We start from the raw sequence: 16831 nt of genomic DNA, 5'->3' as shown, positions 1-16831 counted from the left end.
GCTTGTCCCCTGCTTGCAGCCGGGCTTTAATACGAGGTCTCAGCCCAAGGCACCCTGCTCCTGGGGTACAGATGGCTGCAGGGATGGGGTGGGCTCACTTGGGGCATCCTCGTGGGTGACACCCGTGATGCCCTAGTGTCCCCAAAGCCGGTTGCTACCAAGGGACCGTGGCTGGTGGCATGGGGACAGCTGTGAGGTGGGGACAGCGGAGGGGACATGGGGTCCTCGGTGCTCCCCGGGGTCACCCACCACCTCGACCCCGCTGCAGCCGGGGTGAGAGGTTTGAATTCGTCCCCCTCACCCGCTGGGGTTCCTGCACTTTGAAATGCAAACCTGCCTTTCAATGCAAATGCTGCGAGAGGTTGGGCCCAATAAAAGCCTGTGGGCAGGGAGGTGCCTGGCCCCGGGACACAGCTCCCCAAGGCGCCCAGGTGAGCAGCGGCGAAGGAGGGGCGGCCGCCTCCCCGCCAAACCAAACCCGGCCCGCAGCCGGCGGCACGGCGGAGCAGCATGTGCGCGGAGCCGGCCGGGGAAGATGTATGTAGGTTATCTTTTGGATAAGGACACCAACATGTATCCCAGCTCTGTCCGGCATCCCAGCCTCAACCTCAACCCCCAGAATTACGTGCCGGGGCCGCCCCAGTACTCGGACTTCGCCAGCTACCACCATGTGCCGGGGATTAACAACGACCCGCACCACGGGCAGCCGGCGGCTGCCTGGGGCTCTCCCTACACCCCTGCCAAGGAGGACTGGCATTCCTACGGGACCACTGCTATGCCTTCCAACGCCAGCCCGGGGCAGTTTGGATTCAGCCCCCCAGATTTTAACCCCATCCAGCCCCCAGGCTCTGGACTCCTGCCTCCACCCATCAGCACCTCGGTCCCCCAGCTCTCCCCTAACGCCCAGAGACGCACCCCGTACGAGTGGATGAGGCGCAGCATTCCCAGCACCAGCAGCAGCGGTAAGGAAACCCTCCCAGCTCTGCACCCCTGCGCCTTCCTCGGTGCAGAGGATCCCTGGGCTTGAAGTCCTGCGGGGCCAGATCCTGCTCCGCAGCTCTCCCTGCGTGGGAACTGCCAGGAAGGACAGCATGCTTGGCTTGTCCTCGGCATGGCGCCTGGTCCCCAAAGAGCCGTGGCAGGGGCCAAGGATGGGCAGAGAGGGTACCATCCTTCCATGTTGCTGGCAGCCAGGGTTATATGGTTGGAAAATCCTTTTCCCTGGCCGGTCTCTGTCCCCGCACCCCTGCCCTCGCCTGCTGTCACTGGGTAGGATGGACAGAGCCAGAGACCCCTGAGATCCCGGGGTCCTGCCAGCCCCGAGGGGGTGTTGGACAGGGCGTCTCATATATGGAAGGGTGAGCATGCAGGGCTGTGGCTGTGCATGGGGGTGTGAGCTGGCGTGCAGCTGCGTGGGAGAGCCTGCGTTTGGGGGGGTGCGCATATGTGTGCACGAGGTGCCTTATGCTGAGTGCATGTGTAGCGTGTGTGTATGTGTGCGCAGGGAAGGTACCATATGTATATATGTGTAGGGAAGGTGCTGCATGTGCTGTGTGTATGTATGTAAAGTGTATTCAGTGCACATGAGGTGCTATAGGCTCTGTGTGCGTACAGTACCATAAGCTGTACTTATGTGGTACATATAAGCTGTATGTGCGTATAGGCCTTGCTGTACAGATAGTGTCGCTGAGCGTGTACGGGGCATGCTACGCGCCGAACGCGCGTGTGCAAGGTGCTGGGCGTTGAGGACGGTGCCGTGTGCGGTGCGTTTGGGGACGGTGCCACACGGAGGGCGCATGTGGGTGCTCCTGGTGCAGCGGGGTGCGGGTGCCTGTGCACAGCGCGTGGGTGCCATGCACCGCGTGAGCGGGTGCCCCCGCTCCTGTGCCCACCCTCGGCGTGGGCACTGAGCAGTCGGTGCCATCCCAAGGGTCCTGTTGCCATGTCCCCATGTGCCTGGGGTCCTGTCCCTGCTGAACTCCTGACCTGGGGGCATGCTGGGGGGGGGGGGGAAGCGTCTGGGGGACCCCAGCCCCCTGCCCGCGCTGGGGCGAGGGGGCCCTGCTGCCCACTTCAAAGGCGGTGGGCAGATCCCCCCTTGGGGCCAGCCCAAATTGACAAGGGCTTCGCTTTGTCATGGAGATGGTGGCCGGCTCCTTTGGCAGCGAGGTGAGGTGCGGGGGCCCTTTGTCCTGTCCTGCCCGCGCCCTTTCATCTTCCCCTCCAGGCTGCGATCGCTGCTGCCAGCCCAGCCTGGACCCATCCTGCCCGCAGCAGGACCCTCTGCCTTGCCGGGCTTGGCCGGACCCGTCACCCCTCTCCTTTGCCTGTGCTGGCCGTGGGCTCTGCAGAGCCCTGCTGGGGCCAAACTCATGACAGGAGTGGCTCTGGGCATCTCTCAGGGGCAAGTTTGCTTTTGGTTACCACTGCCCCATATCCCCGGGATCGAGGCCAGGGCTCCTTGTTTGCAAATTGTCTCCAATTTTAGGCTTGTTTCTGGCTCCCTGCTGGCGCTGCTGGCCAAGCCCCATGCAGAGACCCTCATGCAAGGGGCTCGTGGAGAGGTCCTTGGGGTCTTCCAGCATGGAAAATAGCTCCTCGTGTTGGCCAGATCCATATGGAGGGGATGGGGATGTCCCAGTGGAACTAGTGGCTGCAGTGGAGCAGGCAGAACATCCTGGTAAATGGAAAAAAACAGTCCCGGTCTGGAAAGAGGAGGGGAGAGGCAGGCTGGTATTTCCTGGCCTATTTTAAGTACTGAATATACCTATTTAGGAAAAATGTCTTCCCCCATACCCAGCGATGGAGACCCACAGGCATGTTGGGGCTGAGGGCTTCCCTCTGCGTCTGGGTGGAAGGGGGGGGGGGTGATCCTGCAGCCCCCCCAGCCGCAGCTGGGACCCTGCTACTTCTGCAGGTTTTGTAGGTCCAAACATCTCGGTTTCTTCTGAGGAGAGAGGTGGGAGGGAAAATTAATGGGGGGAGAAAGATATCGGCACACCTCTCCTCTGGATCAAGGGCACAGTTTTACACCCCGCAGTGGGGCTGAGATAAAACAGGGGCTTGAAAGTGCCTCTGATTGAGTTAGATGACAATTGAGTTGATTGAATTCTGGAAAAATATCATTAGTTGCTTAGTTTGTATCTCTTAGATTAAATACATACAAAGGGAGAAATAAATCAGCTTCATTCCCCTTGCACACAGAGGAGGAGCTGCCCCAGCTCAGCCCCAGCGATGTGGGGATGGGTGCTGCAGTGAAAGCCCCTTCTTATGGTGCTTCCACAGGTCGGAAGACCAGCGAGGTCCCTTTTTAAGGCACTTACAGATTAAGGACCTGTCCTTGCGTCTCTGCCGGGTCCAAGCCCAGTGCTGCTGGTGCCAAGCGGCTGCAGGATTCAGCCATTCAGGTGGGACCATGTGCTGGGAGATGGTAGGATGCAGCCTGTGTTTTCTAGGGCTGCCCTTTAAATAAAAAAAGAGCCTTTCTCCATTAAGCTTGAAAGAGAGCAAGGCAGAGATGGGTTTGACATAGATAAGGTGAAATTCTTAGATGAATCATTTTACTGAAATCAATAAACTGGACTTTAATCAGTCTGGATTGATTAACTACCCATCTCACCGCAGTGGGAATAGGAAATGAATACGCCGACCTTTTTGCTATAAATATCAACAGTTTCATTGCGAATGCTATGAATTGTAATACTTCAGAGGGCTGTAAATTAAGGTTCCTTCTCTGTCTTCCCCTGTATAAACAGCTCTTGGCCGTAGTTTGAAAGCTTTTGGGAAAGAGCTGTGCAGTGGTAAGACAAAATGTTACGCAGGGAATAGGAGTGTGTTGGGGGCTTCTGCAAATGCAATCCAGAGCCCAAGAAAAATCAATGAGAAATCTCCCAGTGACTCACGCAGAGTCAGGCTTACAAGGGGATGATTTTATATACTTGTTGCTAAATACGTGTGTGCTTCACTCAGCTGAGCCAAGATAACCCTGCAGCAGAAGGGATTGCAACGCCAGAGGGCTGGTTGCTGGAAATCCAGAGTTAAAGGGAACCAAGTTGGAAGATGTCCCCAGGCCTCATTTCTCTCTGCGATGTCACCTCTTTTTCTGCTCATAAAATCTTCACGAGCAGCGTGTCAGAGCCTCATGCTTCCTCCTTATTCACAATTATTTGCAAACTTCCCTGTGAATTGCACCCCAGCTCTATAAAAAGCTCAGGAAGGTGGCTGGAAACAGTGGCTTGCTGAACTTTGAAATTCACCCTCTGCTCATTAGTTATGCAAATCCTCAGATACTGCCTCGGGTCTGGCTTTTAGGTCACTAATCGAGCTGGGCCTGCAGCGCTAAATATTGCAAGTGAAAGTGCAATTGGGGCATCCCTTGGGGAGGGGAACGCACTTGGGTCTTCATGTCGTATCAGTGTCCATGGTGCCGGGGTAGGTTTCGGGGTGATGGAGAGCAAACAGTGATGCTCCAAGCGTGGGCGAGCGGCAATCTGCTGGGTATGCAGTTTTCCGTCTCAGTTTTCACTATTTGCAGCTCAGTTTTCCAGCTCTTTGTTCAGCCCTAGTGATGTCCATGAAAGTTGGAGGAAAGACTAAAAACCCTGTTAATGAAATAGTGAAATGTTTTCCATGGACAGGCGGGGTTCATGCCATGGTACCTTTTGGGGTGATGGTGGGGGCTGGAGAACAGCAGACCCTCTGGTCAGTCCCTGTGTGGGGGACCCCTCTTAAGGACACGGTCGCTCCCCATGAGACACTTTGCTCCTCCAGGTCACCCTGTGTGTGCGTGCATCGGGCCCCATCAGTCTCCCCTTGAATTATTAACCCACAACCTGCTCCTGGCCCCAGCTGGGATTTGTTGACCACTTAGCCTGCTGGCCAAGGTACAGGCCTTTCAAACTTTCCTAGAATTGACTTTCCTTGAACAAAAAGGGCTTCCCTGGGGCACTGGCGCTACCTACGTGATGGGCTTGGCTGGCTAATACCCTAGGATTAGCAGAGGGACACTTTAAACCTCTGGCCAATGGCAGATGTTTCCTACAGGGGACCCTTCAAGGACTCCCACTGCACTGCTGTTAGCTTTGCGATTGCCTGGATAAGGGGCCAGATCCTTCCCCCGTGCTGCCCCTATGGGGCTACGAAGGGGGAGAGGAGTCCCAGTCCTCGGGTCCACCACCATATTGCTGTCCTCCTCCTCCTCCTCCTGCAGCGGGGCCAAATCCAGCCAGGTGGCAGATCCGGATGAGCTGGATCCGGGCTCAGTGCCGTGGGGCTGGCATGAAGGCGATGCTCTGAAACGGGCTGTTTCCAGCTTGCGTGCACTCCCCAGCCCGTGCGCTGCCCTGGCGTTCCTCACCCTCCTGCACTGGTGCGGTCTTTGACCCAACGCGGGAGCCTGGCTGGCGGCGCTCAGCCTGGCATTGATAAAACCATGGGAGCAACTGAAGGAATTCGCTAGTAGCCAAAATAAAAGACTGAATCACTGCAGGGCTGGGAAATGCTTGCCCCAATGCCCAGCCTCAGACTGCCGCCCCCGGGGTTGAAGCATCGCCTGTGGTGTTGCTCCGTGTCCAAGAATGTAGGGTTGTGATGGAGAACCACCGGCTTGCTGCAACCGCTGGCAACCTGCTCCTCATCCCCTTGGGGTCTGCACCTCCTGGGAGGAAGACGAGCCTTGTGGAGGGGTGCCTTCGCCTACGTGTGAGGGTGTGAGTGTGGATCTGGCCCCATCCTGCTGTGCCGGCAGTGCAGAGACCAGCCGGGGGCCAGGCTGTGCTCCTGCTCACCAGTTTGTGGTCTCCAGATCCAGCTCTTCCCCAGGGTGTTTCTGCCCCTTCCCAGCTCTGGCTCTGCCAGTCCCATAACCTCCAGGCATGTAACTCCCAGCCACGCTCTCACTTATAGCAAAGCTTTTTTGGAAGCACAGAGCTTGACCCTCTATGTATAGGAGACTAGAAAGCCATCAGGACAAGTGGCATGGTTTTGTAAGTGAAACATTTCCAGTGCATGATGTACAAAGGTGAATCAGATTTTATTGCTAGTGGGTGCCCACGGGAGCATTACCGTTTGCTCTGAAGTCTTTGGCACCAGGAAGAAATCCCCAGGTTGGGTCAATGTCAGGTGAACAGCCATGCAAGGAGCTACCCTGGGAATACGAGGGTTGCTGGGCTCCTCGGGGGGGGGCCCAGTGCCTTTGGGCACAGATAAGTCCCACCTTCAACCCTGATGGCTGAAATGCCCATTTCCCAACCCAGAGCAGAGCAGGGGGAGCCTCGGCAGGGGCCATTGGGTGAGGATTCATCCAGCATCCTCTCCCTCCCTCTGCATTACAGAGACATTAAATATGTAGGGGGAGAAGGGGGTGGTGGTTCCTCTCACCCAGTTTTTGACACCCAGCAGTTGTCTAAATCCAACGCTCTTTGGCAGAGGAATGATTTCAGGCAGGGATCTCGGGAAGGATAGCCCTCCGGACGGGTTCGTTTCTCGCTGGCAGTGATGAATCAAGCCACATGGCTCTGGTCCTTTGCTCCATGTCGGTCGTCCCATCCATCACCCCTCTGCTTCCTGCAGCAGAGGAAAAATAGCTGATGATATTGAAGCACGCACAGGAAGGGGAAGGCTTGTGAAAAGCCTGACCTGCTGGTTCCCAGCACTCAGGGAGGGTGGGGAGTTGGGGTTTAATCCCCCTCGCAGGCCACAGAGGAGTGTAGGTGCTTTGGAGCAGTTGCTGGAGCGGGAGGGGAAGGGAGAGGAGCAAGTGTGTGTGGGGCAGGGGGGGCAAAGGGAGGGCGTCAGGGGGCTCAGCCCCTGCCACCATCAGGGCAGACTTTGGGGTTCCCATTTCCAGTAGGTTTAGGGACAGTGAAATGAGCAGGGCTGTCTGTCCCGAACATCAGCATCATCGCTGCGCAGAGCAGCTGCCATCGCCGCTGCTCGGCAGAGGGAGCATCGACCCCTCTGCACAGAGGCAGCTGGAGCACATCTGGCTGCCAGATGTGGGTGGCTCCAGCCATGCTGGAGTCTCTTGAGCTTTAGAAGACAACCCCAGCCCTCTCCCGGGCCTGGGGTCTCTTGTCATGAGGCATTGCTCTGCTGGCTGTCCTTGTCTTTGCAATGTGTGGGGGGATTTTCCCCCCCATGGAGCTGCAGAAGGACTGGGGGTGAAGCTGTCCAGGGAGCCCATGGCTCTGACCCTGGGGCTTCACTCTTGTTTGGAGCTGCTTCTGTGCCTCAGTTTCTCCATCTGTAGCATTGCCTAAGCTATGCCAGGGGTGAGGGGAAGTTTTCCTTGATGCTTTCCCTGGGGAGGAATGGCAAATCCTGAAAAAGCACTCATTCTTCTGGAATGGGAGGATTTTACCCTCTTTGCAAGTAGATACTGCTCATGCAGAATGCTTATCACAGAAAGAAAATACCCATCCTGAGGGGGACAGCCTTGCGCCCCATCTTGCTGCACTTTAACTCCAGTGCAGACAAGTTCTTTCCCTGGTGCTCACTGGTGATGGGACTTGCACACCTGATGTTTCCCAGCATTAAAATATTGTAGTGCCATCAGATAGTGAGGAACCAGGCACCCAGTACAGACAGATGGGTAGACGAGGCTGTACAGATGGAGCCAGTGCATGGCCAAAGCATCGCCAGGAAGGTGAAACCACGCAGGGCAGCTCCAGGAGCACGTTGCCTGGACTTTTCATGCCAGTCATGCAAAGAGCCGCTGCGCAGCGGGGCACGCAGAGCCATTGAGCAGCCACGGGACCGGCCAGCAACACGTTCATCCCCCACACCAGCATCTCCCATGCAAAGGACCATGCAATGCACCCATGTCCCCAGGCCTCAGGGACCTACCTCTGCGGTGGGGCACGACAGCCGGCACCGCGGTGGGCTCTCGTCTCAGCAGCTCCGGGCTGCCGTACCCCAGCTGCCCTGATCGGAGCCCTGATGGCTGCGTAGTGGCTTCCCACAGAGCCAGGGTTTGCAGCTGCTGCAATTTTGAGCTGCTTTGACCTGTGAAATAGAGACCTTTAGAAAAGTGCACAGGTTTATGCTCCTCGCTGCTGGCAGCCGTGCTGCTCCTGCTGCAGCTGGGAGGGCTGTGTTCTGTGGATGGGGATCCTCTGTTTGGAGCTGATCCCCTCTTAGCTGTGCTGGGCACACTGGGCTGGGTGCATCACTCTGTGGGACTGGGAAAAGAGAAGTTCCAAATAACACATGCCGGGTCTTGCTCCTTTGCTATTTTCCACCTCTTCCCAGGGTGCCACTGCCCTGCAGTCTCTTTCCTCCCTGATTTGAATCAGCCCCTTCCCAGCTGTTCTTAGAGCTGCTCAACACCAGCCACAAAATACCCCATATTGCCTATCTGTTAGGGTGTTTGGGGCACAGTTTCTTATTGAAAGCCATCCTTTGGGCAGGCCAGGGCTGGGGAAGGTGAATTGCCACCTCCCTGGCAGCCTCTGCCGTAGCCATGAGGGTGCAGAGTCCGGGATGGTGAGCACAGGGATCTAGTTTGATCTTTCCTTCCCCCGCCAGGCTCCTACCCTGGGTCCAGGGCAGGAGTTCCAGCATCCCCATCCCCGGGGCAGGGCTGCCATGGGGAGCAGATCTGGGCTGGGAGTCAGGACCCCATCCCTCCACGTGTGTGCGAGTGCATGTGCGTGCACACTCAGGAGTGTGTCCCTTGGGGTTTGCACAGCACATTAAAGCTATTCCCTTATCTAATCACAGCTCAGGTGAGTGCTATTAGGGTTATACATTAACAGTAGTAACGATACCTTCTCCCCATGCAGCCATTGGCCCTGCCTTGATCCCAAAGCCGAAACCGTTCCCACCGGCCCCGCGAATGGCTCCATTTGGCTGCCTGAGCAGTTCCTTTGCCTGGTCTTTTGGGGACAAGCAGGAGAGACTTTAAATGCATCGCAGGTCTGGAAGGGGTTAGCAGCCATGCTAGAAGGCATCACCAGCGCACCCTTTGCACCTCATGCACCCCATCCGCGCTCCCCCCCCCTCCCGGTGCAGCAGCAGCAGGTCCGGGCTATCCCAGCCATGGGACAGCCTGATCCACCTCCATCAGGGTTCCCTAGAAATGCAGGAGCGGCTCCATCCCTCTGCTCGGCCATGCTCCCTGCTGCGGCACCGGCGTTTCCCTGTAGGTACGAGGGCTCCCTGTAAGGAGCTGGGCTGGCTTGTCCCGAATTTCCTCTTTCCTTTCACAGAGCCATAAAAAGTCTCCAGGAGAGAGTTAAGTGTAACTCAGCATTCATATTCAAGGTAGTTGAATTATTCATTGTCAATAGTATTTCTTGCGAATCCTTTTTTTTTTTTTTTTCCTTGTGAATCACCCACAATACATTCCCAAATTCAGCAAACATCGCTGAAACCAGCAATTAGTCGAGATGAATAACTTTCGATCTCTGGCTTGGTCATGAGCGCTCTGCTTTGAGTCTTTGCTACCTGATACTGGGCAGCAAGAGACTGGTGCCCAGCTCATATGGCGGCAGCTCAGGGGCACTGCTGGGTATCTGCCAGACCTAAGGCAAAGCAGAAGCTTTATCAAGGATGAACACTGAAGAGGGAATAACAAAGAACAAGCTGTGATGGATGTATTTACAGCTGCAGCAGGAAATAATAATTCCTGCTGGAATTCATGGAATATGTGGTATTCACAAACTGCCTTACTTCTTTATTCTTTAATTTATATTTTTTACTTTATCTGTCAATTCCTTTGCTTTCCAGCTGTTTTTTTTCTCCAAGCAGTGGTATTCAAATAGCAATATGGCAGATAAGATCATTTTTAAGTCATTATCTCTTCAGAAAGGTTTTTGCTTTCAAATGAAAAAAAACAGATACATTTATATGAGAAAGAAAAAAACACGTAGGAGTCCCTGAGCCTGGAACAGACAGAGGGAGCCCAGTTTCTCATGGAGCTGCTAAACCTTGCATAAATCTCCGGTGCATCTGGTTTATTCTGTAACTCCCCGGGAATCGCTGTGTTTGCAAATTCAGCACAGGTCCCTCCTGGGCCGGGATGCAGAAATCTTTCTCACGCCAATGAACCTTTCACCTGTGGGGTGGCAAGAGGTGGCAGCGACCCCACGGGAGGGACAGGGGCCCCGTGGGAGAGCGAGGGGAGAGCGTGGGGTCCCTCGTGGGCTGGGTGCCCAGCACTGTGCCGCGGTCAGTTCTGTTTCGAGCCACCACAACCGAAGTGTGGCAAAGAGGAGACGAACACCCAGCGATGCTGCCGTAGACCCCTCGCACACTGTGTTTCAGCCGTATGTCTGCAGACATCTCCGTATGCACCTTGCTCAATCAAATTTACCTTTTTTACCCTGTTTTTACCTGCAGAGTCACCCTATGTGGCCTGAGGCAGGTTTGCCCTCAGTGGTGGTGAGGAGGGATTAGGTGTTCGTTTCGAAACAGCCCCGGGATGAGCTGGGCTCCCCACTCTCTAAAGCGGTGACTGAATTCACCACATCCCTCAGATAGGAGTTAGTGGCTAAAGCCCAGCCCTGGTGCTGGGAGGTCTGGTTTCAATTCCTGGCCGTGTGGCAGCCTTGCTGTGCTCCTACCCTCTTCTGCAGATCGCTGGAGAGCTTTGGTGCTTCTTGGGGACCGTGCTGAGACCCTCACCCATCACCCCACTCACGTTGCGCTGAGCCTGTGCCAGCACCTCCAGCAGCAACGGCAGGAGGACACAGAGGGTGACGTAGTTATGGAAATTCGGTGCTAACTTGAATCTGCTGCTGCTGCTAATTGGGAGCACCGGAGTCAAGTCCCAGCAGGGCGAGACACTTCCCGTGCCCACCCTGGCTCCCACGTGCACCCATGGGTGCACACACACTCAGGCGCTTCCACACGCGGTTTGCTCAGTGGCCAATGGCAGGAGCTGGACCTTTGCTGGCTCTTGCTTATTTAGCAGGAAACCAGCTGCCTTTTTGCATCCTATGGGATGCTGCGAAGGGAATGACCCTGAGGGAGCCCCTCTCCCACTCGCAGTGTACTGTGGCCGTGGGTTGTCCTGTCTCTGACACTCTTTTACATTTATCTTTCAGCATAAGTGGCTTAGGAATGTCCCCATCTTCTTGCAATGGAGAAGCAGGGAAGAGTCACCCTTGAAAATAAAATTGAGTAGGTTGCGAAACAAATTTGCAGCCTGGGGGTTAGGATTTTGCTCTGTGGAGATTCTCTCATGTCTGATTAGGGTTGAATCCACTCTGGCGCCTCTGAAGCACAGTTTTGCTCTGTGCCACCCAAACTTCTGTTTCCACTGGAATGGTCAGAATTTAATATTGCTGTGACTTCTCAATGTGCTTCTGATCTGGCCCAAACTGGCTGATGTGCCAAGGACTCATGAGGGGGAACAGATTAACAGGATGGCAGGCACACAAAGATCCCCTTTCCTGGGGGAAGCAGGCTGCAAACGAGGTTATATGGGTTGCTGGATCACTAGAAATCCCTCCCTGCACATCTGCAGCAGTGATGGGCAGTATCATGTCCATGCTGGTACACCCAGGACAGCCCCAGGGAAATCCATGGAAATCTTGCCCCTTCCCATGGCAACATTGCTCTCAGCAGCAGAAATTCAGAAGATGGGCAACCATGTCTGCCAGGCAAACAAATGGCTGGGTTCCCAGTCGGAAGGACAGTGGCTGCTCAGCTGAAAGCACAGCTCCGTCCCTCTCAACGCCCTGGAACAGGATTTTGCTATTTTGGGTGGAGAAGCAAATACTTACAGCTGTGTTTATTCCCCACCCATGGGTTCCGCTGCAGAGGAAAGCACCCAGCAAACCGCTGGGCATGGGTGTCCTTCCTTGAAGTGCCACCCACACCCCCCGTGACCCCCAGCCCAGGCAGAGTTCAAGCCGATGGCTCCTGCTCCACAGCTCACCCCATGTGTGTGTGGATTAACAGAGGAGCTAACGGAGAAGACAGTTGGGCTAATTTTTACCATATTTTTTTTCTGCCAGAAAGCAGCAGGTGCCATTTGCAGTCCCGTGGGACGTGCATCTGTGTGCACAGAGATGTGGGGCTTGATGGCCCCGAATTCTGTCCATATCTGGGGGGGCCCAAGGTGAGATTCGGGCTGGCTTTGGCCAAACACCACTGGCCCGTGGAGCCAGTCCTCAGGAGTGCTTGGGCATCGTGTGGGCTTTCTCCAGTGCATCTTTAAAGACTGCACCAGATGAATAAGCAGTGCTCTCCACCTTAGCTCAGTACATGGAGAAGGAAAATAACCCTCTTGGTGGCAGAGAAATGCTGTCATCCCTGGGTTTTCCATCTTTCCCCCGTCCTGATCCATGTGCCTTCAAGTGATGGCACCTTGGGTTTGGGCTTCGTGGCAAAGAGCTGGGCTTCCCTAAGCCCTCCCAGGCTGTATTTTTGCAGGCAGCTTGTCCTCAGCCCACCACAGGGCTTGCAGCTCTGCTCGTCTCAGGGATGGTGTGTCATGGCACATGGGTTTTACGGTCCATCTCGAGATGCCTCTGAATCCCTTCTGCTCTTTCCACCAAAGGCCAGGTACTTTCTAACACGGGGAAACATCCTGGTGCTACCCAGGATGGTCATTAAATCCAATAGGAGCCGCACGAGTCTCTTTTCCACTGGTCCCCAGGGCATTGCCATGTTTCTCCTGAGCTCTTCACAGGTGGTTGTGTATCTCTTCTGTGCCCTTGTGGATGCTCCTACCCCTCCACGGCTCCCTTTCATCCCCTCTCGGCTCACCCTGACTCTGTTGTCTCTGCCAGGCAAGACCAGGACAAAAGACAAGTACCGGGTGGTGTACACGGACCACCAGCGCCTGGAGCTGGAGAAGGAGTTTCACTACAGCCGCTACATCACCATCCGCCGCAAGGCCGAGCTGGCCGCTGCCCTCGGGCTCACCGAACGGCAGGTCAGTGCTGCGGTGTCCCGGGAAAACCATGTCCCAGGTGGAGATAGAGCTGGGGAGGGGAAGGGCTGCAGCCCAAGCAGGCAGCAGTGGTCCCACCTTGCTCCATGGATCTCCCTTCTCTTCCAAACTCTAGGATTCCCTCCCTGCCCCAGGGGGACCCTGAGGGTTGCCAACCCTGGCTGCATCCATTGGCATCTCTGCATCACCAGCTTTGTCTTTCTGCAGGTGAAAATCTGGTTTCAAAATCGGAGGGCGAAGGAGAGGAAGGTGAACAAAAAGAAAATGCAGCAGCAAAGCCAGCCCACCAGCACCACCACGCCAACGCCACCGGCTGTCGGCACACTGGGACCCATCGGAGGCCTCTGCAGCAGCAGTGCCCCGAACCTCGTCTCCTCGTCTCCGCTGACGATCAAGGAGGAATTCATGCCTTAATCCCCTTCACCAGCTATAGACACCAAGAGATAAGCACTATGCAGCAGAGCCCAGCCGGTCCGTGTGCTCTGAAGAGTGACGGCCCCTTCCCAAAGACACGATGGTCCTCGGCTGAACCAACAGGGCAGCCAGCGAGGCTGGGCGAGGTGGCACCAGGACCTTCCCAAGGGGCTGGTGGGCTCTCTCCTATGTAAAAACCATAGGTTAGGTAGTATTGCTCTCCTGTAGGAAACGTGCACGGGTCTGGTCTCTAGTATTTGTAGCCCAAAGCAAGGTCCTAATGTCAGCAGAAGGAAGGGGGTGGGGGTGGAGGATGGCTTTCCTACAGTGCTTCAGGTGGAGCTGGTAGGATGGTTCCTTTGGTCCTCCTGGTGATTCATCTGCCTGGTGCTTTTGGGGCAGTCTAAAGAAGAACCAGAAAAAAGACCTGGCTGGACTCAAGGCAAGACAAATTTCTGCTGAGCTGGTCTCCTGGATCTGCCGTGCCAGGAAGGGGGCTGCCGAAGGCAGAGTGAGTTGGACTGCGGGAGCCAGACAGGACCCTCAGCCGTAGGACCCGAGGGGGGACTCCTTCAAACCACGGCAATGGTGGCGAGTCGGAGCACATCCTTGGTGAGAGTCCCTGCACATCCCCACCCACGTCCCCCAGCCACCCCGGCAGCACCCGCTCCTGCACCCCCAGCTCTGCCCCTGCACCCACAAGGAGCCGGATGGAGATGTGTCTGGCAGCCCTGGTGCCCTTGGCTGTGCCATGGCAAGGCGGCACTGCAGCCATCCTCCACCTGGAGCACAGGGAGAGGGGAGAAGGGAGTCAGGCACAGGCACACGGGAGGCAGACCACCCTGCTGAGCCCTGAATCCACCTTCCCATGGGGAAGGGAAGGAGAACAAGAAGGTTTGCCATCGGGACAGGGTGCAAGAACCAGCCCCAGGCCGTCCAGAAGGGCAAATACCGTGAGAGCTTTGGGGTGCTGTTCCAAGGGAGCACAGCTGCCGCAGGCACTGGGAGCTGCTGCCAGGGTGGGCAGGAGCCAGCTCAGGCAAAGGAATGGCTGGCACGTGCCCTCGTGTTAGCTGATAGAGGGGTGGTTTCCAGAAAGACAAATAAGTGGTTTTTTCCTATCTTCTTCAAAACCCAAAGAACTCCAGGTTTTTGTTCTCCGTGTCTCCCCCCTCCTCCATGCACTGCACCACCTCTCGCCCACTGTGTGCCCTAGGCCAGTAACTAATAGCCCTCTTTTCCTACTGGTGAACTGCAGCTGAAATGTCCCTTCATCCTGCTGAATCTGGACGGCTGTATTGGCCTGGGTTAACTTACAGCCCAGTTTCAGATGTCCCAAAGGCCAGCTGGGTGACAGGAGGGTCTGTGGCTCCTGCTCAGGGCTGCACCAGGTGCTCCTGGGCTGGGGTTTTCCAAGACCAAGACAGGGATGAGGGAGCACAATCCTCGCATGGTAGCTTGCATCGCCCTTCCCAGCACCATCTCTCCAAGCTCCAGAAAGGTGGAGCAGCAGACATGATCCCTGCTGCCTGCAGAGCCCCCGGCTGAGCCCCTGCATTGCATCCGACACTGCTTGTGCATCACATCCCTCGGCCGCCCTGTCTGCCACCAGGCTCGCACCGCTCCCAGCCTCTCCTCGCCCAGAAAACAAGGTGCCAAGGCACACTGCGGATTTTCCAAGCGTTTCCCTGCCATCCCACTGCACCTGCCACCCCATTCCAGCCCTCATAGGATTTGGGTCTCCCTCCTGCGGGGGCCAGTGACACCTCCAGTTGTGCTCGGTGGTGAGGATGAATGTTTGCATTGGCTCGGGACTTTGGCTCAGTTTTTGTGTATATAAGGCAGAACTGGTTTTCCTTTTTATTTTTTAGGCATCGGTGAAAATAAAAGCGAGCAGGAATCCCGTGTGCCACGAGTTTGTTGCTGTCTCCTCCCAGCCGGCGGTGCTGCGGCAGGGGAGGGATGCCAGCTCCAAGGTCGCACCCAAGCTGATGCCCCTGAACGCAGCCAGGGTCAGGAGCGAGGGGTCCTACCCAGCCCCACTGAAAAGGGCACAGGTGGATGTCTTGATGTGGCAGCCTTGCCCCTGTAGCCTGCGGTGTGCCCATCCTGCAGCGGCATTGCCGGCAGTGGCATTGCCCACACCGTGGTGCGGCACGACCGTGTGCCATCCCTTTGCCACCAAGAGAGCTGGCTGTGCCAGGCGACCCAGCGGTTGCAAATTTGCAGCCCCAGGGGCAGCCGGGGAAAGGGTGAGGCTGGGCTTGGGCTGGCGGAGGCCAAAGAACAAGGCCAGCTGCCCACGGACGTGGCCACCTCCCATTGGCGCCTCCCGGCCTCTAATCTCGTTTTATGGCTGTTGATGGGCTGAATATCCTCCTTGTCCAAGAAGAGCAAACAGAGAACGAGGATGTGAGATAGTGCCTGGGACAGCTGGCATCGGTGCCCCACACTCTCCTTTCTCCATCCCAGACACCTCCCCCTGGTCCTGTAGGGGACTCAGCAAGGGGCTGCCCTCAAATCCCTGCCCAAAACGGCTCCTCCAGCTCCAAAATGTGCTAAGCGTTGCCTGCGAAAAGGTGGGGATGTGTGTGCCGAGGTGTCCAGGCAGGGCAGGTGGCTGTGGAGGGACACCTCATGCGGGATAAAGTCCTTGTGGGTGGAGGAGATGGAGGAGCAGGGGCAGGATGAGGTGGCATTGCAGAGAGAGGGACAGAGCAAAGGGTTTTTTCCTGATCTTGCAACAGCGGCTGCACCTACCACTGCACCCTGGTGACCCCGCGCTCATCAGCACGGCGCCTGGGTTGCCCATGGCACGGGACCATTGCCTCCCTGCGTCCCTGCAAGGGGACGTGGGGCATCAGGTGCTAAAACAGGCTGGGAGAGGCAAAGGAAATGCAGCTGGTGCCATATGGGAAAAGGGATGGGACTGAATGGGCTACCTGCCCAAAGAGCTGGGCTGGACTGGGAAAACTGGGGCCACTTCTGCATGGAGTCTCCAGCATGATCCCCACACTGGGGGCTGGCTCCTCCACATGCATCCTCCTCCCTCACCAGGCTTCGCCTGCCTTTGACATCCAATTTTGTCATTGCCTCACGGGGACCAGCTGGTGGGATCCTGCCCTGGCAGGGGATGCGGTGGTGGCAGCCCAGCCCCAGGCATCATCATCGCCTGCAAGGGGGAAGCTTGAAGGGGAACGGAGTCCTGTGCGACGATGAATTGTGCATCTCCCAAATTCACCCTCTGCATTGGGGTGCCTGCATATGGGTGAGGGGCCGGGCAGGAGGGAAGATGCTCTGCCGCCCGCCCAGAGAGGCTGCGGGTGCCGTTGACAGGATGAAATTCCAACTGATACCCTAATCTGGCGCCTGCCTGTTTGCACAGCAGGGTAAAAGTCCAGCGAACCGTGGGCTGTGCCCTTGGGTCCCTGCTGCCCGTGTGTGCACAGGGAGCCAGCACTGGCGGGAAGAGGCAATAAATGCACCCACACACCCAGGTACCCCTTCCCCCAA

The 16831-nt window shown here is 56.5% G+C and overlaps 1 protein-coding gene across 1 annotated transcript; it reads left to right on the top strand.

The window, feature by feature from the left end:
- Nucleotides 1-535: 535 nt before the first annotated feature.
- Nucleotides 536-13318, top strand: CDX1 (caudal type homeobox 1). The gene is made up of 3 exons (XM_049829563.1): nucleotides 536-962; nucleotides 12741-12886; nucleotides 13112-13318. Exons 1-3 carry the CDS (start codon nucleotides 536-538, stop codon nucleotides 13316-13318), a joined length of 780 nt encoding a protein of 259 aa, XP_049685520.1.
- The last annotated feature ends 3513 nt before the right edge of the window (nucleotides 13319-16831 follow it).

Source organism: Accipiter gentilis, chromosome 26, assembly GCF_929443795.1.
Source record: "Accipiter gentilis chromosome 26, bAccGen1.1, whole genome shotgun sequence".
Lineage (NCBI taxonomy): Eukaryota > Metazoa > Chordata > Aves > Accipitriformes > Accipitridae > Astur > Astur gentilis.
Note: the sequence above shows the minus strand (reverse complement) of the source record. Positions and strands in the feature narration are given on the sequence as shown.